The sequence below is a fragment of the Odocoileus virginianus genome, chromosome 13, assembly GCF_023699985.2.
Source record: "Odocoileus virginianus isolate 20LAN1187 ecotype Illinois chromosome 13, Ovbor_1.2, whole genome shotgun sequence".
In the NCBI taxonomy this organism is placed as follows: Eukaryota; Metazoa; Chordata; class Mammalia; order Artiodactyla; family Cervidae; genus Odocoileus; species Odocoileus virginianus.
Genome location: NC_069686.1, coordinates 19,187,241 through 19,213,693, shown reverse-complemented (window position 1 = coordinate 19,213,693; position 26,453 = coordinate 19,187,241). Strand labels below are relative to the sequence as shown.

The 26,453-nt window shown below is 39.6% G+C and overlaps 1 protein-coding gene and 1 pseudogene across 2 annotated transcripts in view; both read left to right on the top strand.

The window, feature by feature from the left end:
• Positions 1 to 19,721, top strand: part of GAD1 (glutamate decarboxylase 1) — a 40,322-nt gene extending 20,601 nt beyond the window's left edge. For both annotated transcript variants that reach the window (XM_070476041.1, XM_020900507.2), the window contains 11 exons: positions 2,839 to 2,951; positions 4,291 to 4,406; positions 4,491 to 4,570; positions 4,795 to 4,849; positions 6,118 to 6,234; positions 7,404 to 7,468; positions 10,474 to 10,552; positions 11,737 to 11,886; positions 13,920 to 14,027; positions 15,465 to 15,554; positions 16,956 to 19,721. In XM_070476041.1, coding sequence (XP_070332142.1) covers positions 2,839 to 2,951; positions 4,291 to 4,406; positions 4,491 to 4,570; positions 4,795 to 4,849; positions 6,118 to 6,234; positions 7,404 to 7,468; positions 10,474 to 10,552; positions 11,737 to 11,886; positions 13,920 to 14,027; positions 15,465 to 15,554; positions 16,956 to 17,129 — 1,147 coding nt within the window. In that variant the 3' untranslated portion in view covers positions 17,130 to 19,721. The remainder of the gene's footprint in view (positions 1 to 2,838; positions 2,952 to 4,290; positions 4,407 to 4,490; positions 4,571 to 4,794; positions 4,850 to 6,117; positions 6,235 to 7,403; positions 7,469 to 10,473; positions 10,553 to 11,736; positions 11,887 to 13,919; positions 14,028 to 15,464; positions 15,555 to 16,955) is intronic.
• On the top strand, positions 19,627 to 20,163 carry LOC139038043 (translation machinery-associated protein 7-like; annotated as a pseudogene).
• Positions 20,164 to 26,453: the final 6,290 nt, after the last annotated feature.

The following is a 26,453-nucleotide window of genomic DNA, read 5'->3' as shown; positions in this document are numbered from 1 at the left end:
GAACTACTAAAACAGGCTGACTCACTCCCCTACTCAGAATATAGAAACTCTCCTTTAGTGTCATTCCCTGAATGTCAAAATCATACTGTTTTTAAATCCTTACTTTGAATCCTGTGTACTTATGCTTTGACCTAGAGCTTTTGGCAGTTTTAGTGTCTTATCCTCTGATTCTGAAATATCATCCTGTACTATGACTTTGGCACCTAACCAGCTTCTTCTTAATCCATATTTGACCTTTGATCTCTTGCCTTTATCCACTTTCATCTGTCATTTAGGGAAGGGGTACTGAACCTAGAGTCCTGGCTGCAAGAGAAGAGTCTCTTACAAGTGTATACACAATGATGTGCATATCCTCGTTGCCTTCCTGGAGAGAGGGACTATAGCTTTCCTGGAAGTCCTAAGGGTATCTATGATCTCAGCTAAGAACCACTGCTCTAGGGTGGACTTCACAGTCTTCTCTAAGGCTTTGGGTGCAAGCAGACTCCCAGTTGTAGACATGGCCCAGGATGAGAAAGCAAGTTCAGAGGAAGTGTCAGGAATGGGGACACCATGTTAGCCCATGTGATAGGCCTGGCTGAGGATCAGCAACCATGGGGCAAGCTACCAGCTTCCAGGAGAGGATGTCAGGACTAAGGTCATGAGTCAGAGTAAGTTCGGTGTTAGCTATGGGGTTGAACTAGTCCTTCAGACCCAGGCAAGGACTGTCAAATAGCATGCAACTAAGGCCAAGATGCTGGAGTCATCGTAATAAACTTCCTCCTCAAGACTGGGAATTGTGTCTTGTGACAACTTTGTCTCCTCAGTATATAAAAAGCCACTTGGCAGAGAATAGTCATTCGTTAACTACTTATTGAACAGAACTAAGGCTTTTGGAATCATGAACCTGGCATAAATAAGGAACCTGAGGTTGATGAGATCAGATGGTCTCATGATCAAACTCTCTAGATTCTTCTTCCTGATCCTGAGAGTAATGGTCATATTGCTGGTAAGAAGACTAGTTCATGCAAATCTGGGGCCTAAATTGATTCAAATCATGAAGTGGACCAACCCTCTGGCCTTCCACACCATCCTTTCTCCCTTCCCCGTGTGGTTCCTGCACTGACTTGATTCTGGTCCAGCTTTCATCCAGTCCTTGACAAGGTTCTGATATTATGGTATGATTCCATTGATTCCTTGCCTTACCCTAGAGAGCCTTCTCATTTGGTACTGTGAGACTCCAGCACACAGCCGGCCACCAGTACCTCTTTACAGAGCATACATTTTTGCCAACAACCGGTGGCACTGTTTATAACGCATTTGTTCAAGAATGGATAGAACCACATCATGAGTTTGCCCCTTGGTACACTCAGCAGCACAGGCTAAACCAGGAATCCTTCTCTTCTTCTTCCTTTATCAGGCCATCAGACATGAGGGAGTGTTGGTTGCTACGGTGATGGGGCTCAGAGCAGAACCAAAGCATGATTGTGACCTCCAGAGGTGATGGTAACTGAACACATGATTTCCAAGGGTCTTCCTCCTAAATTTCAAGGGTCCTCCCAAGGAAAACAGACATATTCTTTTTGAAAACAAAATTCTTCTACCAAGAGATATACCCTGAGGATCCTGCCGGATCTTTTGTCCTCTTTTACCACCATGTGATTAATTGGATTGTTTAATTTTTCTCCATGTTTAAAACTTAGTTTCTTCACCTGTGTCTTTGTACAACCATTGGTATCTCATTCTTGCAAACAGCTTTTCTGAATCATTAAGCTAGCAAAAATTCCCATTAGTCCTCATCACTGGCATTCAGCCTGAATACCCTAACCAGGGATAAAATCTCCCCTTATCATTTGGCTGAGTCCATCTAGGAATCTCTCTTCGGGGAGCATGGTCTGAGCCAAGCCCACAAACTCCAATGCTTAGGAAGGCCAAGCAAAAAGAAGAAAGACAAAAAACCTCACAGTAAATATCTTTTTGTTTTGGCTTAATTTTCTATAGACTGACCTTCTTTGATTTCTTTTAAGCCCTATGCCTTGGCACCATGATCTTGTTTCAATGACTACTCACTACACTGTGCTTGTGTTTGAATTGCTTTGAGAAGAGCGTGGCTTTCTACTTTTAAATAAAAAGTCAAAGCTAACCTACCAGTATATCTGATGCCCTCAGTCAGCTGTGTGCCAGTTGACATTCTTCTTGTTTTTTTTGTAGTTGGTCATTAAAAATGATCACTTATAATTATTCTTGACAGGTATTGACTTCATAGAGTTATAGAAACCTAACTGTCCTTAGGGACCATCAGTAAAAAACTATGTAGATAATTATATTGCGATCTTTAAAATATGGTCAATATTTCCAATTATCTTCATGGTTAGCTTTCAGATGTTTACATTGTTCTTAAAAGATAAACTTTGGTTCTGGGTTTTATAGATTCTACAAGTGTGAAATCGGCAGTCTCTTTTAAAAAAATGTTGCAAACAGATTTTATATAGAACTTGGAATATTTTTTTTGATTAGCATTTTCATCATCCTATACTCTTAGAAGTGAAAGGAACCCAGAAAAGTCATTTTATTTTCTTCTATTTCTCTGAGTGGACCACACCTAAGACATTCCTTCCAGATAAGAGTCTGTTTTGTTACTGACGAATCACAGAGCAGGTATTTCCACCACCTCTCTCAGTAACCCAGGCTGGTTTCTGATATTTTGTGATTAGTGACTCAGTAACACTTCTAAGAAATGATTTTAGTGGTTTTGAACATCTTTTTTTCAAACCCAAGTGCAAAACTAAACCAGTGATCTATATTCTCCAAATAAGTGATTTGACTTCTTTATTTTCATTTTTTTTTTCACCACCTTTCCAGGTTTACATATGAAATTGCACCAGTGTTTGTCCTCATGGAGCAAATAACACTTAAGAAGATGAGAGAGATAGTTGGATGGTCAAGTAAAGATGGTGATGGGATATTTTCTCCTGGTAGGTTTCTGTTCTCTTTTCCAGACTCTCTTCAGGGTTTGCAGTATGGATCCTTAGGATCTTTGAGAACACTAAACACAAAGTGAGTTTGTAGGAGAACTATGACCTGAAAAATATGAGTTTTCAATAGTTCTGCCTTCTTTGTCAAAGCAAAGGCTAGCAAGAATGCTACATTCTTTGTGTTCTAACCAACCAAACGCTGTTCTAAACCTGTACAAACTGACAAAGACTGTGTCTAAACCATGCTATAGAACTGTGGTCTGATGACAGCAGTTTGATTAAGCTGGGGATTAGGGAATCAAGATTATCAGTGGATTGATCAATCTTGGCCAAAATAGTATATTTACTTTAAATCTGTAGTTCAGTATAGATACAATAAGAACCTTTAAAACAAGGACAAATAATCGCGTAAGTAGGAGGGAGTTTGGAGTGGTGTCAGAGACGGCATGATTGTATATGCTGCGCTTGTGCTTAGTCATTCAGTTGTGTCCGACTGGTTGTGACTCCATGGACTGTAGCCTGCCAGGCTCCTCTGTCCATGGAATTTTCCACGCAAAACTACTGGAGTGGATTCTCTTCTCCAGGGGATCTTCCAGACTCAGGAATTGAACCTGGGTCTCCTGCATTGCAGGCAGATTCTCTACCATCTGAGCCACTATGAGGGAAAGAAAAAAAATAAAAATTGCAATTGTCTAGGCAATTCATCCACAGAATTTGCCTGTTTAATAATAGGTAACTAATGCAAACATGATTCATTTTTGTTGTCCAGACATACCTGGTGACCTCAGTTCTCCTGTCATCTTGATTTAAGTAAATATGAGTTTGGTCTTATTTTAATACGCTTGGAGATCTCCTAAATGACTCAATAACTCAGTTGGGCTGTTCTTTCAGGACAGTACCCAGGCAGTGTCACTGCTTCCATAGGCTCTGTTACTCTCTCTTTCTTTGTCTTTCTGGCTCAAAGAAAAGATTCATCTTTGTCCAGTAAATAGAGCAGAAGGTGGGAGCAGGAAGGTTGTAACTCACCTATCTCTGCAGCCGCCGCTTCTGCCACCTCTTACATTGCTGTCTAGGCTTCAGGTGGGACGGGCACCAGAGTAAGTGAATCATCTCCAGCCAAATTGCCTTCATGGCTTTGTTAATGAGTGTGATTATTTGTATTTCCAGGCAGAGGGACCAGAGGGAAGCTCTGGCAATAGAGAAGCCAGCAAAACCTATCAGGATATTTTCCTTCCCCTTTCTGACCTCCCTTGTCTCTTAAGATACCACATCAGCCTTTGTTGTTAAAAACAGTAATGAGGGCGTCCCAACTGCTCCCACTGTGTCTTCTTGACAACAGGGGGAGCCATATCCAACATGTACAGCATCATGGCTGCTCGCTTCAAGTACTTCCCGGAAGTTAAGACCAAGGGTATGGCGGCTGTGCCCAAGCTTGTCCTCTTCACCTCAGAACACGTGAGTTGGGTGCACTTGCTCATGGACTGTGGTGTTTTCCAAGGAACTCTCTAACATCTAATGTCCAGCTTCTGTTTGTTGCAGAGTCACTATTCCATAAAGAAAGCTGGGGCTGCACTTGGCTTTGGAACCGACAATGTGATTTTGATAAAGTGCAATGAAAGGTAGGCAGGGGAGAGTGAATATTAGCTTCTTGATGTATTAAATGTGCTCATCTGTTAAATTTGTTTTATTGTGCTTAAGAACTGACTCAGTACAGTGTGCCAAGCTGCTAATGGTCTGTTGAAAATATCCGATTAAATTACTTTTTGCTGCTGCCGAAGTTTTTTTCCATGTGCAATCTCATTGATTCTTCATTTTAATTTCTCTCCTGTTATTATAATTACAGGGGGAAGATAATTCCAGCTGATTTAGAGACAAAAATTCTTGAAGCCAAGCAAAAGGTATGTACTCTATGATGTATCTAAATTCTGGTGAATACAGATTTTTTTAAAATAATCTTCTTTCTGCCTCTGACAATAAAAGTCTTTGATGATATGAGATAATTTTATTGTGTTTCTGAAATTCTTTTCTTAGATGTTTGCTTATTTTTAGCTTGTGTGATGACTTGGCTTTAAAGCTGTGTCCACAAAGTATTAATATTTTTATTTTGAAGAATGAAAAATTCAGTAATTAATCCACTGGTTTTATCTTCATTGTGCAAATGATTAGTTTGATGTACTTCAATAAATCCATTATCCAAGTCCCACAAAGAGACAGCCTAATTGAGGTTTTTTTACTTGCTACTTGTTAGGTATAATCTCATTTTAACAAAAATTATTTAAGGTTAGGATTCTATTGAGCAAATTGCTTCCATGCTTTGGCAGATGGCCCATGCTACTTGGTGAATTCAGCCACAATAAGTTCTATTAAACAGAAAAATCACACAGAACAGATATATCACAAGGCACTGCCAGGCAGCTGTCAGGCCATTTACCAACTCTTAGTTGTTTTGGTTACATTCTTGTACCTCTTTCTCTAACTGTGGTCATTTGCCTGTGTCTCAGCAGAGGAAATAGATAGAAATGTCACAAGAACTGAGCAAAGGGAGAGGAGGATCTCCTAGGATTCATAGATTTTCCCATGCCTGTCTGAGCTCTATTACTCTGCTTTCTCGTTTATTTCCTGTTCACACCAAAATTTTACGTATCTGCCCTGAGGGAAATAGTGCATAGATCTGTTTTCAATAACCAAACAGTGCTTCCATATTATTATTACACTTAGAATAGCACAGCTTCTAAAATGTAGTATGTCCAGATGGCATTCAGATACCCGCCATCACTCCAGACACTTATTATTACTTCGTCTTGCTTTATTGTTTGCCATAGAACATGTCACTCTTAAACATACTATTTATTTTTCTTATTTAATTTTGCTGATTGTCAGTCACTCACTATTAGAGTGCAGACTCCATGAAGACAGAAGTCTTTGTCTTTTGTGCTCACTGCTGTGTTCCCAGCATCCTCAACAGGGCCTAGCACATGAATGTCACTAAAAATATTGGTTGAATAAATGAAGGAATGAGTGAATGCACCAATGGAGAATAGTTCCCAGATATACTATCGGATATCACACCAGATTAGCTGGTCTCTGTTGGAAATGAATGCTACTGCAGTTCGTTGTGTGGAAAGGAGGGAGGTTAGAAAGACTCATCAGCCTGTCCCTCTTTTAGGGTTACGTCCCTCTGTACGTCAATGCAACTGCTGGCACCACTGTTTATGGCGCTTTTGATCCGATACAGGAGATTGCAGATATATGTGAGAAATACAACCTTTGGCTGCATGTCGATGTAAGTGCTGTAACTCAGAGTGGCCTGGGCCCTTCGAGGGGTGGAAGCAGCTCTGCTTTATGATTTTCCTCCAGCTTCTCCCATAGCCTCTCTCCCCACCACATTTCTTTCGTCCCCAGCAGGCTGTTCATGACAGGCATACACCCAGGCCTGTCTGCACCCTGGGGCTTATTCAGTCCTTCCTGGCCAATCGCTGTCTTCTATGGTTCAGCCTACAAATTCAATTCTATCACTTTCCCAGAAAGCTTCTGTCTGAACAAATGGCTATAGAGTAAAATACAACTGATTTCAAAGGGGAAAAAAATGTAAGATACAATGTATAGAAATTGGCCATGAATCTGCATATGGACACTCAGCTATCTGCCTTCAGTCCAACCATCTATGGCATTTTTATTAAAAAGAAAGGAAGGAACGAAAAGAAAAAACAGGCATATCTGGTACATGTAGGAAAAATAAGGCTGTATATGGAAGGTGTTATCAATGAAGAGATTTTGTTCCATTTCCTAGGAACATAAGAGGTATATTTTCACATGTGTGACTTTTCTCTTTCTCTCTCCATTCTCTCATGGGTTTAACTTCCCACAAGTGGACAATGGGGTGATCTGCCCTGATATTGGACAAGTGATTACAAAGTCTGTTCCTGTGTCACATAGTGTTCCAAGCTATTTGATCAACATGCATCAGGGAACCCGCAAAAATGTCCTGCTCTTGAAGGAGCAGTTGCGGAAAATCGAAGCCCACTAGGGCAGCTGCCTTCAGAGGTTTTCAGAAGCCCTTAGAGTTCTACTCTGGGTAAACTCAGATGGCAACCTCTATTTGCCAGCCTGCTCCCAGAGCCCCCCAGGGGGGGGGTCATCTCAAGTGTCCCTGGCTTTCTAGAGTACTTTAGGCCTTGGATCTCAGCTCCACAGGCTCAGCCCCATTTGTCTGTATTACTTGCACGGTGACCCTGACATTAATCTGGAGGAACTTTTGAAGAAGATGTGATAAATGATGAATAGTTACAACTGCCCTTGGTGGAACAATCTGTGTGGGTTCTGTTTGTCAGAGGAGCTCATGTTTTTCACCATTTATATTCTCGTCATGTTTTGCTAGAGGTGTGGTGTGACCGGGCTCAGACTCAGGAGTGTTGATCAGGGTCCCTTTCCCTCTTTTCTCTGTCCTCACAGGCTGCCTGGGGCGGCGGGCTGCTCATGTCCCAGAAGCACCGCCATAAACTCAGTGGCATCGAGAGGTAAGCGCTGAGCACAGGGCCTCCTCCATCCAGGCCATGCAACACAGGGTGTGCTGAGTCCACTGATGTGTCTGCCCTGATCCCCAACATCTTATTCAGTTTAAGCTCACTTTTGTTCGGCAGGCACTTATTGAGCATTTACTGTATGCCAGGCACTGGGGAATCAAGGATGATGGATTTCCTAGTCAAATGAGTTTTTGCCTCAATGAGCTCACAGTTTAGTAAAAGAAAAAGACAAATAGTTAACCACACCCTGTGATAAGCCCAACAGTAGATCGATTGCAAGGTGCCTGAGCAGGAGAGAAGAGAGACTTACCAGTGTGGGCATTTGGAGGCTAAATGAGTTTGTCGAGGGTACATGAAGGGATGCTGATTTAGTTCATTCTTCTTTCTCACTAAGCTTACATTTCCCACTAAACTGAGGAAAGGGCAGGACACTCAGCATGCCTCACTTACTTATTTTCTTATTTACCATTCACATTCAGTGGGTGTTCTAAACCAAATACGATTTTGACCTAACTCCTAAATATCGATCTGAAATGAGCTCACAAAGATTCATTAATTCATTCAGCAACTATTTACTGAGCACCTGTCATGAACCAGGTACCTGTCTTCAGCCCAACCACCAGGTACTCTTCTAAAAATGTGTACCTGGTACATGTTAAAAAAAAAAAATTAGGCAATATATGGAAGGTGGTATCAACTAAAAGATTTCCCCTCCCGAATCTTACTGTCCAGTGGACTAGATATTCATAAACAAAGAGATATTTCATCTGCCAGGGGGTGCTATTTTAGACAGGAGAGTCAGAGGCCCTTCTAGGGTGGTAGTGTTTCAGCAGATCCTAGGATAAACAGAGATAGAAAGACAGATACAAGGAAGAATGTTCCAGGTGGCGGGAAGGGCAAATGCAAAGGTCCTGAAGAAGGATGTTCATGGCAAGTTGGAGGAAGGACCATCATCCACCATTGTGGCTGGAGCAATGTGACAGCGGCAAGAGCAGATGCGGGTGGAGAGGTGGACCGGCAGCAGATGTCAGGGAGGCGCTCCAGTGGGCCAAGTGTTCTTACCTCTCTTGTGCCTCCCCGCCTGCCTTTCAACTTTGAGAGGCCAATATCTGAGTGAGTGGGTGAAGCACAACTTGCTGAAGCATAGTTGTATGAGCCTTAACTTGGAGGACAAGATCTTATATGTAGATGGGCCAGTCCAACTGTACTTTAAATTTCTCAGGCAATTTCCATTTTCCATCTGTGAGTCAAGGGAAAACTTGAAGCATTTTGCCCTAGACTTTTTCTTTTCTAACATTTTAAAGCACATATGTTTTCTGAAAGAAAGTGAATCTACAGCATATGTTACTACTTTCCACTTGTAGCACCAAAGAATGATTTACTTCAGTCCTTTAGGACATTCAAAAAAAATTTCAGATATTTTGTGAGATCTGTGTATAATTGTTTAATGGTTTAGTGCATGATAACTGTGAGAAAATGGATTAAATTCACTACCTTCTCAAATATGACTTGACACTGATGCTTTTTAATGAGATAACATTGAGTCAACTTAGAACTTTTCATAAGTCTCTTTCATAAAGATTTTCTTTATTCATGTGGTAGAAGGTACTTCAAGCCTTTCTTCTCTTTGAACAACAGTATAGATTCTATAGTCAAGTATACACTGAATTGTTTTCCCTCTATTGGACCTAGGCAAGATGAAGAGGTTAAAAATTCACAGCAGGAATTTAGCTCCAAGGAGAGCAGAGGCAGTATAATTCCAAGCCAATTGCTATGTCTGGGGAAAACATTCTTCACAGGTATTAAAGCACAGAGCCCAGCTGTGGGCTAGGCCATTGGGAAGGAGTTACCCAAGTTTTAATCATCATACATTACACTTGTTTGTTTCTATAATGTCCTAGCTAGCGCGCTCCTTAACCATTTAATTGTGTCTGACGGAGTGATGTGGTTGCTAGGAGACCATGCTTGTTAAACTACCATTGCAGACTAAACAGGCAGGATTATGTTTATTTAGCATTTTAACAATGCTACTAAGTAGTCAAAGTCTGGAATTGTCCAACTGATCCTTGCTTTTATGGGTCAGTCTTCATACTACCTTATAAGCAAGTAGGTCAGCATGACCAGTCCGTTTTATAGGTAAGAAAAGGAAGGCAGAGAGAACCTGAGTCTATTGCCTAGCGGGAGGCAGACTAGCAGAGAGGTTATGAACAGTAGATTGACAGTTAGACTCCCTGAATTTGAATCTTGACTCCAACACTTCCTGGCTGTGTGACCTTGGGTGGTATATTGAACCCTCTTGTGCCTCACTGTCTCCATCTAAAATAGAGGTGACAATAGTCCCAATATGATAGGGTTGTTGTAAGAATTAAGTATTTCAGGCATGGTTATTAGCATTATATTTACTAACTCATTTTACTAACTTTATTCAATTCCTTGAGGTAGATATTATTCTCCCCACTTTACAGTCAGGAAAACTGAGGCACAAAGGAGTTGTGTAACTTGCCCAAACCAGCAAATGTCAGAGCCAGGTTTCAGACTTAGGCAATCTGGCTTCAAACCTTGAGTTCATAAGCATGACACCACACTGATAAAATGCCTGTAATGCTCTTGGAATACTAGGAAACATAATAAATGCTCTTCATAAATGTTAGCTAGTATTAATAGCAGTTTTTTAGAGAAGGCAGTCTGCTACTTAGTACTCTGAGACTGCCCACAAAGTATTTATTTACCATTTATTGGTCAGTTTAGGGGGCTTCCCTTGTGGCTCAGCTGGTAAAGAATCTGCCTACAATGCAGGAGACCTGGGTTCCATCCCTGGGTTGGGAAGATCCCCTGGAGAAGGGAAAGGCTACCCACTCCAGTCTTAGGTCAGTTTAGGGGACTAGGCATTGAAAATGTGCATTGACTTGAGTTGTGGGAGGTGATGGTTTCCTCAAGTGGGCAGCTGCCGCTTGCTGACCCCTGCAGCTTCTCCTCAGAGTGTCACGTGCTTCTTTCAGGGCCAACTCTGTCACCTGGAACCCTCACAAGATGATGGGTGTGCTGCTGCAGTGCTCTGCCATTCTGGTAAAGGAAAAGGTCTGTCTTCCCCCTAGAGATGAGCTAGTGGCCTGCACACCCTTTAGAAGGCATGAGAAGGGGCAAGTTTGGAGGTCTTCTTACAGTACTTGTTGAGGAACTCCCACGGCTGACAGCCTGGCTCGGCCCGCCACGGCTGTTGTTTCCCCTCTGTGTCTGCTAGGCTTCAGCTAACCCAGCACCTTCCCTTGGCTCTTGCTCTGCACATCCTTGTTCAGTGCTCAAGGCCCTGCCAGGGGAGGAAACTACCAGGGCATTGTTTTATTTCACATCCCTTCTCTCAAAAGTGAGAGTGACCGGCTGAGCTGCCACCTCTCACCTCAGGACCAAAAGAGGTGGCAGGAGCATGCTTCAGGTTCTGAGCGTGAGTCTGTGGTCCCAAGAGCTGAAACAGATTACTCCGAACCACAGCTACAAATGTCAACTCAGGGCAACCGGGAATGTTGACCAAAACGCTGTGAGTTAGTAGCCTGTTCTCTTCTTTAAGACCCTAACAATGGAACCCTGCCCTGGAGAGCTTGGTTCCTTCAGTAAAACTTTGCACGCTGAAGCATTCACAAAAGTCTGGAGAGCTTTGTTCTTTCAGTAAAACTTTGCACGCTGAAGCATTCACAAAAGTCTGGAGAGCTTTGTTCTTTCAGTAAAACTTTGCACGCTGAAGCATCCACAAAAGCCTGTTTCTGTCCTGTGGCAGCCACAAATGCAGATGCTCCTTACTCCACTCCTAAGTAGAGTGCCTGTTAACTTCATCTGGGAAAGGACTGGAACACCTTTTAAGGGGCACTTTGGGGAGGACAGTTCTTCTACACATGAGACTGTCCCATCCTCTGTAGGAAGTTTATATCCCCAGCTCCTGCCAACTGAATGCCATAGCACTTCCCAGTCTGTGAAATAACCCAAAACAGCCACACACATTTCCAGATGCTCCTTAGAGGGACAGTAGGGTGGGCGCTCATGGTTGGCATCTCAGACGAAAGATAATTTTCCAAGTAGAGTGACAGAGGAGAAGGGGCAAAGGTTCTTCCAAGGGTGGTTTTAGAGAAGGACATCGGGACAAGTGCAAGTCCTCATGAGACAGTAGAAGAAATGTTGTATGTGACCCCAAATCCAGCATGCCTTGTTTCCAAGCCATCCACACTTCTGTCCTGAGAATACAGATTTCCATGTGTTGATTTCCATGGCAGGGTATCCTCCAAGGATGCAACCAGATGTGTGCGGGATACCTGTTCCAGCCGGACAAGCAGTATGATGTCTCCTATGACACTGGGGACAAGGCCATTCAGTGTGGCCGCCACGTAGACATCTTCAAGTTCTGGCTGATGTGGAAAGCAAAGGTATGAAGAATGGCCTTCAGGAAATAGAGCAGAAATATAATTTGCACAGGCTGGCTGGCAAAAGAGGGGCAAAGCTGTATCACAGATAATTCATTATGTGTGTAATCAATATCTAGATAATTGAGTTAACTGTATTTTCTTTGCTTGTGAATGAAATAACTTTATCCCTTATGTCAAATTCTCTCTCTTTCCATTCAGTCTCAATTTGAATTAGCATGACATTTTCTTTAACTTTCTCTTATAAGCACTAAAAATTTTGCCAAGATAAGGGCTTCCACGGCAGTTCTTAGGGATACTGAAATTATTTAGTGCAGATGTAGAGAAAGAGATAAAGATAAAATTACTGCATTTTTCTGTGTAAAACCCTGAGTTCTTTTATGAGGTCTCGAATCATGGGATGTATATGTCAGTTTTAAGTTCTATTTAAATAATGGCCTCTTTCATACCCTCTTCTAGAAAATGCATACTTGATTCTAAGAAATCCTAAACTGAGGCATGCTGTGTCTGCATTTATCAGTCTTTCAGGTTGCTTTTCTATGTCTAGAAGAAAAAAAGCAAGCTATTGGAATTTCCCTCAAATTTTGGATGAGGAGAAGGAATACTATGTGACTATTTGTTTCAAAAGTATTTGTATGCAGTCAAGTAAAGGCAATTTTGATTTCACAGCTTTAGATCACAACCATCATTTTTCTTTATCTACTGTAAATTAATTTTTGTAAGTTTCAAGATTAGGTCTACTAATACCAAAACAACAAGGTTTTCCAGCCAAACATCTAGTCAAATGTTCTTCTCTAGGAAGAATTTGATGGATTATTAGTGTTTTTCCTCACTAAGTCATTTTGTCTTAATATAGAAATAGTCTGAATTTGATTTCTACCACAAAGTAATCACAGGTATTTTAAGCATATAAATAGCCACGAATTGCAAGAAGAGAAAGAGCCCTATGATTCAGAAATATAATAACCACATGGCCTGTCTCTGTAATCTGTGCCTTGGTTTTGCCTAACAATAACCCCTTGAACCATCTGCCGGAAGTTTGGCTCACAGTGAATTGGTTACCAAGGTGAGATCCTGGTGTGGGCTTCATTCTCAAGAGGAAAGCGGACTGGCCCGGGCACATGCTCAGCCATGACTGCTGCTTTGCCAGTGTTGGCCTTGGCCCAGGTGCATTAGCAACCCACGAGCCTCGTGCATCTGCTCTCCTTGCTGACAGCGGCCCACTCAACACCCCCATGCTGCTGTCACTGATCAGCCATGCTGGCTTTGGAAACTCATGCTCAGTCAGTTTGTCAATACTTGGAGCTACTGCCGTCTCAGGGCGTGTCCTGAGACCAGCGCTTCCCCTTCTGCCTGCCTGCCTGTCACCACAAAGGGGTAACATGATGTTATGTGGAGGGTAGCCTCCCCAGGAGAGAGGGGGATGTGTTTGGTCAGGACTTCCTTCTGGGGAAGGTAGGTTCCAAAGTACTATTTCTCCAATTCTCTGAAGAACCAGTTGGGGTTTTCTTTAACCTGTCATAGACCAATACAATAAAGATGAATTGCTAGAAGGATGAAATAGCCATATGAAATATAAACATCAATTTAAAAAATGAGATTCAGTAGATGTAACATTACTCTGTCAAACGGCCATAGAAATTTCTTATTGCTTAATCTCAGGTTCTCAACTCATCTCATCATGGGCTGGTTACAGCGTGTGTCCGTAGACGACAGTTTGGGTGGCAGTAGCCTAAAGCAAACCAAAAATGGGCTTCCGACTCAGGCTGTGAATTACTAGCAAGAATCTAAAAGCCCTGTTGAGGATAACTGCCCAGAGACTAGAATGCTTTCAAAAGAGATTTGGCACATGTTATCACATACAGAGCTGTGAGAAAGCCATACACATTCAATGAGATGGTTCTTGCTAACCATCTCCAAAAATACTCTTCTGTATATTTCTGATAGATAAAGACAGCAAAGCCCTCTCACTGCCATCACAGGGAAATGCAACTCTTCACCAACAAATATGACTTTCTTTCTTTTTAAAAAAACAGGGTACAGTGGGCTTTGAAAATCAGATCAACAAATGCTTGGAACTGGCTGAATACCTCTATGCCAAGATTAAAAACAGAGAAGAATTTGAGATGGTTTTTGATGGTGAGGTAAGCTGTCATCCTGGACTACATGTATAGAATATCTATTGATGGAAGTTTACTGAGGGAAGCTTCTGAAGCTGTAGTGTCCCACATTACCAGAAGCTGCTTCTGAATTTCCATTCTATGCACTCCTCATTTACTTCCCTCTGTGTTCACAAATGTTTCTTCCAGTAGCATTGGGACAACTTTTCCCCTTCTCTTGCAGAAAGGTGTAGTTCTCAGCCAGCTCTTCATAGACAAGAGGTCTTTCCTTGGCAGGTCTGAACCCTGTATCATTCTTGGAACTTATTGTGGTGGTGTACCTCCATGAGAAAGTGTTCTTCATTTCCAAGAAGCTCGTGGGATGGGTATACTGATCCTATACCCTTGTCTCCCAAGACTGGTCCTAAAATGAAGTTGTACTTTACATAGATTCATTGTGATGAGAGCAAGATAAAATTGTCTCTGCCCTGAGTTCAGATCCACACTGCACACAGGAAGGTGCTTGTTATTCTGGTGTTGGCTGAGTGCCTGCCGTGTGTCTTGCCCCAGACTGGGAGCTTGGTTGTATGTAGAGTAGTGACAAAAACAGGTACCATCTCTCCCCTGTTGGAGCTCACAGCTGAATAAAGAAAGCTGGAATAGGAGCCAGTGCTGAATGGAAGGAATTACACTCATAATCCAGTGTAATAAAACACTGCCTGCATTCAACTCAGTCTATTTATCAGGCACCTAAACTACTAGTAACACTCTGGAGAGTCGCCAAATGAACAAGAAAGAGCCCTAAGCAGTTCAAATCCATCATACAGTGCTCATGTGTTTCACCTCTGGTGCCTCACGCTCATCATTTACACTATTTTAAATGTTCCACTAGCAGGTTAAGATGAATGTGATGTCTCCAACCCATGAAAGGTAGGCACAGTGATGGCAGACAGCAACTAGGAAGGAAACTGAAAAACTGTAGCAAGAATACAGTAGTACTCAAAAAGCATGAGAGTCCTTAGAGAAGGACCACTGAACAATTCAGTATATATCAGTCAGCCCTGTCTTACAGTTTAGAACCAGTACCAGTGTTCATTATAATAATCCTGAATTATCAGGAGAAGGTTTAGTATTGATAGAATAAAGTCAAAACATTCAGTACCAAAACAATTAACAATGCTTTGAGCATCTTCTATATATGAGGCAAGATGGATAATACCCTTTATTGAAATGACTGAAATGTAGTATTTTTAACATTTCAGTGTTCAAAGGTGGGTAACTTTAATCATCCAGAAAATTGGTTGTGGGAAATAGCTCTCTTCCCAGTAATGATGGGATAAACCAGGCTTTGTTCTCCCAAGTATAGAAGTAACATGAAGCCTTTTTGAGGGATGGGGGTGGGGAGTTAGAACAGCTTTCTCTCAAGTTCTCTTAATTTTCTGTTTTGTTTTTATGCATGCTTGTTTGTGAAAATTGCTGCAGCCTGAGCATACGAACGTCTGTTTCTGGTATATCCCACAAAGCCTCAGGGGTGTTCCGGATAGCCCTGAACGACGGGAAAAGCTACACAGGGTATGGAATCTCTCCTTGTCTCTTCTAACCCTCTGCAGTTTCTCTGGCTGGTCACAACATCCTCACTCTAGGAGTCTGTCTGAACAGCAAGAAATAAAAGCTAAAGGTTTGGGGTGATACGGAGACATCTTGTTATATTCTTCTTCTTGGGTCTGAATTGTCCCCACTGTGGTTCAGATGCAGTGGGAATTTCTAGGGAATGCATCCCTGCATGAGGTTGGTGTCTGTCATCAGAGGGACCATGTGCTGTACAGTTGAATAATATACATATTCCTTGGAACTTCTGTACTAAACCATGTCTGTTAAAATATCTTTTATTAAGTTTGAGTCAACTCTAGTGCTGATTCATTTTAGTTACTGGTTTCTATATCTAGTTTATATGTTACTTATAGTTGTTTGTATTTAATTTATATAATATTTCACTCATCTAATCATTCAACAGATATTTGGTGAGCAGAGTTCATGTGCCAGACAGTATCCCAGGTGCTGGATTATACAGATGTCTTCATTTGTATTGTTGCCCATGTGAATTTTTCATTTTTGTTTTTGATTTTGACTTTATTATCATTGTCCTGTGTCTGACTTTAGAAATTCAGTTGCACGATACTTTCTGTAGGAATGTATGATTGAGTAGACTTAAATAGTCATTAGTGGCCATCATCAAAAAAGTTACAAATAATAAGTGCTGGAGAGGGTGTGGACCAAAGGGAATCTTCCTACATTTTTTGTGGAAATTGGTGTAGCCTCTATGGAGAACAGTATGGAAGTTAGCTATAAAAAGAATGAAATAATGCCATTTGCAGCTGCATGGATGAACCTAGAAATTATCATACTAAGTGCGGTAAGTCAAACAGAGAAAGACAAATATCACATGATATCACTTAAATGTGGAATCTAAAAAATTATATAAACAAACTTATTTACACAATAGAAGCAGACTCACAAACATAAGAAACAAACATGGTTACCGAGGAAAGAGGGTAGGCGGGAAGGACAAATGAGGAATTTAGGGTTAGCAGATACACACTGCTGTATATAAAATAAACACTAGGTCCTACTGTATAGCACAGGGAGCTATGTTCAATATCTTGTAATAACCTATAATGAAAAAGAGTCTGAAAAATAACCTGTGTATGTGTGTATAACTGAATCACTTTTCTGTCCACCCGAAACTATCACAGTATTGTCAATGAACTGTTTATGTCAATGTAAAAATTAGTCATTAGATATTAACCACTGAAGAAATTTGGATATAAAATATTTCTTTGCCTTTGTGTCAGTGTAAATACATAATGAAAAGCAGATTGCTCTTTTTTCCTAGCTAAGAAATGGGTTGTATTATGAAAAAGAGCATGGTGTTAGTATCAATCTTGAGTTTTGTCTTGTGTTTTCCCTTACAAGGTGGCCCCGAAAATCAAAGCCCTGATGATGGAATCTGGCACAACCATGGTTGGCTACCAGCCTCAGGGGGACAAGGCCAACTTCTTCCGGATGGTCATCTCCAACCCAGCCGCTACCCAATCTGATATTGACTTCCTCATTGAGGAGATAGAGAGGCTGGGCCAGGACCTGTAATTGCCACGCACAGTACATCAGTTTCTGGGACTTCCCTTTCCCCTCTGCACTCTAGAACAAACCTCTATATGTTGCTGAAGCACATAGGCCATTTCATTGAGGGAAAATATAATATCTTGAAGAATACTGTTAAAACCTTCCTTAAGCTTATTAGAGTTAGCCAGAAATAATGTTCTTTTTCAAAAGTTGCACATTAGGAGCCCAGTATATATGTACAGTTATATATACCTCTCTCTATAAATACACATCTGTATAGTGAGTGTGGTAATAGATCACAGCATGTCTCCCACTCCAAGAGAATCCATTTTACCTTCTTCCTCAGTTACTGAGGGGCCAAACATGCCGCAAACCAGCTTGCCCAGCCACCGCAGAGAAGATGTTTTTTCAAAATGCTGTGTGTTAGGGACCAAGGAAAATGCTGTTGGCAGGCATTGACCTCACTGTCAGTATTTCACCCATCTGAAGTCATGATGGATGAGAAAAAGTGCCACTGGGTGACAAGAGTCCCACCCTCCCCATTAGTATCCTGTTAGGGGAAAACAGTAGCAGAGTCAGTGTTTCAGGTGTACTATTGCTGTATATTTAGAGTTTAATTTTGTGTAGTTTGTGCATATTTCTGTTGTTTGTCCTTGGGAGGGGGAGGGGAAGAATATATGTAATGATCTCAATGACTGTTTGTAGGTAAATGAAATATTTGCTTATTTATATTCAGAGATTTACCATGTTAAAGAGGTGTCTTGTATTTTCTTCCCATTTGTAATGTATCTTATTTATATATTAATGCAGTAAGTTCTGAAAACTGTTTATGGTATTTTCGTGCACTTGTGAGCCAAAGAGAAAAGACTGAAATTAGTAAGACTTGTATTATATTAGAGTGCCCTTAAAATAATGATTTATGCATAACTTTACCATCTATAAAAGAATTCTGATACTGTACATAACATCGTATATATGGAAATCCTGTGACTTACATAGCATCTGCTCTTCTATTACTCTTTCTGTCTGGCTGTATGTTGGGTGTTCTATATGCTTTTCTAGTAACTGTTGGGTAATAACTAGGTCTTCTGTAATTTTGTAGTAGTTCATGACCAATCTCTGTGACCCTTAGCACAAACCTAAGGCAATGTTTCTGAAGACTTTCTGAAGATCTCACACTGACCAGGCTCACAACTGTTTTCGAAGAAAGGAAATTCACACTGTGCATTTTAGAGTATGCAAGAAGACTATAAATAAATAAAAATATTCTCTGTGGAGAATTTGAACAAAATTTTCTTTCACTATGTGTTTCATGCAGAAAAGAGAGCTTTCCTATTATGGTTGCTGGGATCACCATAGCCCATTCATGCTCCCCAGCTGACTTCAGGTGATGCTCACTACCTTTATTAGGTTGGGACTCAATCCACAGTCTTAAGAGTCCCAAGCCCCTTATCTAAAAATCACTGGGATTCTAATTAAATAAAATTTGCAGTTCACACTTGGAAAAAGAAAAATCATTCCTATTTTTCATTTTCCTATTCTGTATCTTGGAGTTCCATTCATTCATTCAACAAATGTTTTATTTTTCTGTTATAGGCACTGTTCTAGGACTAGAATTGCAGAAGTGTTCATGGCTGAAAAATTTTGCTTCTCGTGGGAATCTCCCACCACTTGGTATCTACAGTATCTGAATACCTCTAAGAGCACAGAATTGTGCCTTCCAGCTGCTTATGCTTCTACAATAGGCCCAGTTCACTTCCTCAAGAAATATATTTTGGTGCTGGGTTATTATGAAATAGAGACCATTCTCTATGAATATCCTGTTAAACCATGATAATACCATCTCACTCATTTGGAATACAAGGAGTTCCCTATTTGGCACTTGTAGGGATTAAATGAGTCATTTTTAATAGCATATCAATTGCACAAGTAACCATTGTATTAAACTAGACTCCATAGGAAAGTGATGTTAAAGTCACTTTTTTCCCCTTATCTGTTCCTTCAGATCCCCTCTGAAGGAGGGGTTGACTGTTTCCATGCCTCTATTTGAATTCAGGCTAATCTCATAGCTTTCCTGGCCTCTCAGGCACAGAACAGCCTCATTTTAGAAACTGTTCAACTCTGTGTAATAAGCAAGCCCTCAAATTTGTATCCAGTATAGAGATCCTCCCCTTGCTCTTGCTGATAGTTTCAGGCTGTAGTTCATTGGCGAGGCAGGGAGGGGCATGTCCAGGGTGACAAGGCTGATGGTGGAGACACAGTCAACTTCTTTTTTAACTCTTTCCAGCTACTGTATTTTCCCATCTACAGTCAGATCTAGGGAGAGAAGGGGTCAGAGTAACAAAGTCACAATTTTAGATAACTGTTAAATTGTCAGTTGGCCTCCAGGCCCCTGGTCTATGACATTTTTTTTTCTCATGGGACAATATTTTGAAAAGAAATTTTTAAATTAAGATATAATTAAGGTACAGTAAGATTCACTCTTTATAGTGTAATATGAGGGGAAGGGGTGGCAGGCGCCATGTCGGGCCGCGAAAGTGGCAAGAAGAAGCCCCTGAAGCAGCCCAAGAAGCAAGCCAAGGAGATGGACGAGGAAGATAAGGCATTCAAGCAGAAGGAGGAGCAGAAGAAACTCAGGAGCTAAAAGCAAAGGCCGCGGGGAAAGGCCCCCTGGCCACTGGTGGAATTAAGAAATCTGGCAAAAAGTAAGCTGTTCTTTGTGCCTGAGGCAATGATGACCCTTAGTTCCATTCCTGTTTAAACACCTGGATTCCCTGCCGTGATATCTGTTGCCGCCTATAGCTAGAATGAAGTGTTGTCTTGGAACCTATTGTACATTTAAGAATAAACTTTTGTATAGTGTAATATGAATTTTGACAAACCCATTCAGTAATGTAACCATCACAATACCTAGAACAGTTCCATCACACCCATAAATTCTCCCACATCCCTTTGTGAGTAGCACCTTCTCCCACCCCTAATTCTTGGCAGCCTCTGATTTGCCTGTTTCTAGAGTCTTGTTTCTCCCATTTTGTAAATGGAATCATATAATATGTAACCTTTTGAGTCTGGCTTCTTTCTCCTAACACCATGCATTTGGAATTCATCCATGTTGTTGTCTGTATCATTTGTTCATTCCTCTTAGTACTGCATAGTATTCCATTTGTTTGAATGTGCATTTTTTCTGTTCTCTCACATAAGGAAATTTGAGTTGTTTCCAGCCTGGGGCAATTAAAATAAAGCCACTATAAACAGTAGGGTACAGATTCTTTGTGTGAACAGAGGTTATCATTTAACTTGGGTAAATAACTAGTGTAGGATTGCTTAATCATATGGCAAGAGTATGTTTATCTGTGAGGTAACTAGTTCCAAAGTGGCTGTACCATTTTGTATTCTCACTAGCATTGCAGAAATTTTCTAGTTGCGCTGTATTTTGCTGACATCTGGTGTTGTTGATTTTTTAAGATTTTAACCATTCTTTTGTTGTTGCTACAGCTTTATTGAAATATAATTCATATGCCATGTAATTCACTCATTTTAAAGTATATCATTCCCTGGCTTGTAAACTGTTCACACAGCTCTAAAGCCATCCCTCCAGTCAAATTTAGAACATTTTAATCATCCCACAAAGAAACCTCATACCCATCAGCAGACATTCCTCATTCCCATATACATATCCTCCCCAGCCCTTGGAAGCCACTACACGGCTTTTTGTCTATTCTAGACATCACATATAAATGAAATCACACAGTTATGTAGTCTTTTGTGACCAAATGTGACTTTGGATGTTTTCAAGGTTTATCTTTGATATAGCATTCATCATTACTTCATTCCTTTTATTGCTGAATAATATCCTATTGCACGGATACACTACTTTTTTTTTATCTCTTCATCAGTTAATGGACATTAAGGTTATCACTTTTTGACTATTTTAAACAATACTAGGCTTTGCAGTTTGGCTCAGATGGTAAAGCATTTGCCTGCAACGCGGGAGACCCGGGTTAAATCCCTGGGTCGGGGAGATCCCCTGCAGAAGGAAATGGCAACCCACTCCAGTACTCTTGCCTGGAAAATCCCATGGATGGAGGAGCCTGGCAGGCTACAGTCCATGGGGTCGCAAAGAGTTGGACACAACTGAGCGACTTCACTTTCACTATGAATATTTGTGTACAAGTCTTTGTATTGACATTATGTTTTGTATTGTTTTTACACTAATAGTGGTGTCTTGCTTTGGTTTTCATTTGCTTTTTTATGGGGCACTTTTGCAAGATTCCACTGGAGTCCTTCCACCTCACTGCACATGAGGCATCAAAGTCTCTCCTCCCGTAATCACTTAGGACTCAGCCCCTCAGCCCTGGGTCCTTGGCCATCCACCTGTCCAGACCTTGTATTGGTACCCCTTCTCTAGATAGTACTCTTGGGTGGGATCTTTTAGGTAAAATCAACTATGTGGGTTACATAAGGAGGGCTTTTAAAATATACACATACAGGATAAAGAATGACTATCACAGAATACTTGAGTACCCACTGCTCAGCCCAGGAAATAAAACATCATCAGTACCTTAAGAGCTCTCCAGCTCCATAATGAACTCTTCCATAACTAGATGCTTTCCTTTCCCCAAGAACTAGATTCATTATTCTGAATTCTGTGTTAATCACTCTTGTTTTTCTATATAGTTTTAATACATATATATGAATCATTATTGTTTAGTTTTACTTGGCTTTGCACTCTATATAAATGAAATATTACAGAATATATACACTTATGACTTATCCATCTGTTCAACATTATGACTTTGTAGGGCCAGTGCTAACCCATAAAGAGCCTAAAGGCACCCCTTCCTTCAGGGATAGACATCCCTGTGCAGGTGTTTTCAGCTTGGCATGTGGAGCACATAGTAGATTCTAGCACCTACTAAGCCTGCTCCCCAAACCTGCAAGCACAGCCTTATGTGGCAGCCTCATGGTTTTGATATTCACTTTTGATGATGCTATAATCCATTTTTATGGTTGTAATGCTATTTCACTGGTATGAATATACTTAAGTTGGTTTATTTCTTCTAGGAGGGTAGATAAATGATTTTTCCCCCAGTTTTTGCCTTTAGGGACAGTGTTACTATGGGCAGTCTTGTTTTTGCTTTTTCTTCAGTTTAAAAAAATATATATTGATGAATAGTTTATTTACAATGTATTAATTTCTACTGTACAGCAAAGTAATTCAGATATATATATACACACACACACATATATGTATATATGCACATTCTTTTTCATCATGGTTTATCACAGAATATTGAATATAGCTCCCTGTGCTACACAGTAGGACCTTGCCATTTATCTATTCTATATGTAATAGTTTGTATCTGCCAACTCCAACCTCCCACTCCACCCTTCCCTCAATCTCCTTCCCCCAGCAACACAAATCTATTCTCTGTGTCTGTGAGACTGTTTCTGTTTTCTACATAAGTTCACTTGTGTCGTAATTTAGATTCCACATATAAGTGGTATTTTATGGTCTTTGTCTTTCTCTTTCTGACTCACTTCACTTCACTTAGTATGATTATCTCTAGGTCCATCCATGTTGGCAAATGGCATTTTTTCATTCTTTTTATGGGTGAGTAGTAGTCTACTGTGTGTATGTGTATATATTAATATATATATATATATATATATATATACACACACACACCATATTTTGTTTATCCATTCATCTTTTTATGGATGTTTAAGTTGTTTCCATGTCTTGGCTATTGTGAATAGTGCTGCTGTGAATATTGAGGAGCATGTATCTTTTTGAATTATAGTTTTCTTTGGATATGGCCCAAGAATAAGATTGAAGGATCATATGCCAACTCTACTTTTAGTTTTTTGAGGAACCACCATGCTATTTTCCACAATGAATATTCTTTGCATTTGTTTCCTGGTATTCATGTGCAAAATTTTTTCTAAGGCTTAATGCTTAGAAGTAAAATTGCTGGATCATAGAATACTTGTTGAACTTAATTGAGTAAAGCAGAGTGGGCAAACCAAGTTGCACTTTCACCAGCAGTGCACATTTTCCATACCTCACCATCACTTGACTAAATTTTTTGCCAGCCTAGTGGTAATGAAATTGTATCTCCTTGTGGTTTTGTCTTTCCCTAATTACAAATGAGGTTGGGTATCTTTATGTTCTCTCTTCTTTGAAATGCCTAAATCACACTCTTGTCCAATTTTAAATTTAAATATTTACTTTTCTCATATAGTTTTTAGAAGCTCTATATATATTCCAGTCACTAATTCCTTTTGATTGTGTTTAATAAATATCTTCTCCTAATTTGGGGCTTGACTTTTCACTTAACTAATGGTCATTTTCTGAAAACATGTATTTAATGTAGTTGGATTGAGCAACGTATTTCTTTACAGTTTTTGGTTTTTTATCTGTCTTCTTTAAGAAATTCTTCCCTATACCAAAAAAAAAAAAAAGAAAGAAATTCTTCCCTATACCAAAGTCATAAAGATATTCTAAAAAAAAAAAAAGATATTCTCATGTATGTATTGACTTCTAAGTTTTATGGCTTTATACTTTTCACATTTAAGTCTTCAATCCACCTAGAATTGATTTTTGTATTTGGCTCCTCCTCAAGAGTGAAAGAGCTATTATTAGCCCTTTTCTCTTCCATATAAATTTAGAATTAATTCATCAAGTTCCACCAAAATACCTTGTTGGAATTTTTATTGTAGTTTCATTAAATCTGTGAATCAATTTTAAGAATATTAACATATTTTCAATATTGAATATAATAACCTTAAACAAAGTTTATATCTCCATTTACCTAGGTCACCTTTAATGTCTTTCAGTAGTTTCATAATAGACATGCACAGCTTTTGATAGATTTATTCCTATGTGCTTTATACTTTTGTTATTTTAATGGCCTCTTTTTAAAATTGCATTTTCTAAGTCATTGTTGCTGATGTATAGAAATGTAGCTTCTCAGCAATGATTTTGCATCCAGAAAACTTTCTAAGACTCAATTAATTTTGGTTCTTCAGCGTTATAATAATGAGAGCTTTGTTTATTCCTTTCCCCCCCATTCTCTCTTTTTCTTTTAACTGGAGGATAATTGCCTTATAATATTGTGTTGGCCTCTGCCATACATCAACATGAATCAGTGACAGGTGTACATATGTCCCCTTCCTCCTGAATCTCCCTCCCACCTTCCACTCCATCCCATCGCTCTAGGTTGTCACGGAACACTGGGTTGAGCTCCCTCTGTCACACAGCAAATTCCCATCCCCCTTTTACATATGGTAATGTACATGTTTTCACGCTATTCTCTCAACTCAATCCCACTCTGTCCTTCCCCCATTGTGTCCCAAGTCTCTTCTCTATGTCTGCGTCTCCACCGTTGCCCTGCGTAAATAAGTTCGTCAGCACTCATCTTTCTAGATTCCATACACGTGTGTTAATATATAACATTGCCTTCCTCTTTCTGTTTATTCCTTTTTGATCCTTATAATCCTCATACCTTTTCCCCCCTTTCCTTTGGTATACTGCACTGCCAGGATATCTAGTACAATGAGATAATGAAGGGTTGATAGCAGGCATCTTGCCTTATTCCGGAAGTTGGAATATTTTCAGCAGACACCATGTAGTTTTATGTTTCTTTTAGGTTTTTTGGTACATACACTTTATTGGGTTAAAGAAGTTTTCTTTTATTCATAGTTTACTAAGAGTTTCTGTAATAAATGAATATTCAATTAGTGTTATTATTCATAAGATACTAAAGTTTTCCATATCTTCTTGTGTCTATTTTTGCAAGTTGCATTTTTCCATTTGATGTTTTCAAGTTATTATTAAGTTGTCCACGATATTTTCTTTTTTAAAAAAATCTGTTGCATCTGTACTTATAGTCTCCTTTCTTCCCCTAGAGGAGTAATTTGTATCTTCTTTGTTTTTTAATTGATCAATCTTAGCAGAAGTTTGTCAGTTTCATTAAGCTGTTCAGAAAAATATTTGTCTTGGTCCTTACTCTCAATCATATAAACTGCTTTTTACATCATTAATTTCTGCTTCTATGTTTATTATTTCCTTTCTTCTACTTTTTTAAGGCTTATCTGCTGTTTGTTTTTCTAACTTCTCAAATTCTGTGCTTTTCTTCTTTTCTAATGGAAGCATCTAAGGATATATATTTTCCCACAAGTGTCCTCTCTCTTATCTATATACTACAAGCTTTGACACATAATAATGTGTTATCATTCAACTCTAAATATATTTATTTGTCTATTTTTCCTTGTAGTTTCACTTTTGTTCTGTTATTGGATATAAACAAATTTCTGATTGGCATATTTTTCTGGTGTATGCAGTGACCCACTTTTTTTTTTGCCTTCTCGTCTGTTTGTCTGATATTAATACAGATATACCACACTCTTTAGTTTTTGCCTAATATGTATTTTCTCTTCTTTGAACTATAGTATTTCTGTATGCTTATGTTTTAGGTATGTCTCATATAAACAGCTAGGTTTCAACACCTTTTCCATCTGACCAGCTTTGTCTTCTAACTGAAAGATTTTATTGATTGAGATTAGTGATATATTTGGATTTAATTCTATCATCTTATTTTGTGCTATCCATTTGTTCCACCTTTTCTGTTCTTTTTTCTCTTTTCTTGTAAAAGATTTGGATTGAGGTTTTTTTGTTTCTGTTGTTTTTCAGTTTTAACTTATGAGAGTATAAGTGCTCATAAATTATGAGACTCCCTGTGTCTACCCTAAGGATATTGGCATGCATGTCATTTCAAAAGTTAATAATCTTACTCTTCTCATGAATTACAAAAGAACCTTAAATATTTCTGCTCTGATCATCCTCTTCCTGATACATATGCCATTGTTATCCAATATTTTAGATCTCTTTTTTAACTCTATAATTTATACATTATTAATAGCTTTATTCAATTGAGTTTTGCTTAGATATACCTGCATATTTACCAGTCCCCTATGCATGATTCCTTTTTACATCTCAGACCTTCCATTTGTGTCATTTTCTTTTTCCTTGATCTACATGTGTTTGAACTTTTCTTTATTGAAGCTTATTAATAACTGCTCTCTGAGAATAGACTCTGTAACTTTGGTTCCTGGACATCATTTGTGAGGCTGGTTTGAAAGCACAGTTATTTAGGCGATTTGCTGCCTTGAAGCTGAAAAAGGTAACTCTTAGATAAGGCAGACTTTGTTAAACAGGAAATGTTCCTGTCACATCAAGGGACCCTGCTTCTAGGCATGATGGGGATTCTGTTGTCTGTTACAGATAAAAGAAACCATTTACATGCATCAAATTTACCTGCAAGAATCTTAAAATCCTTTAATCTG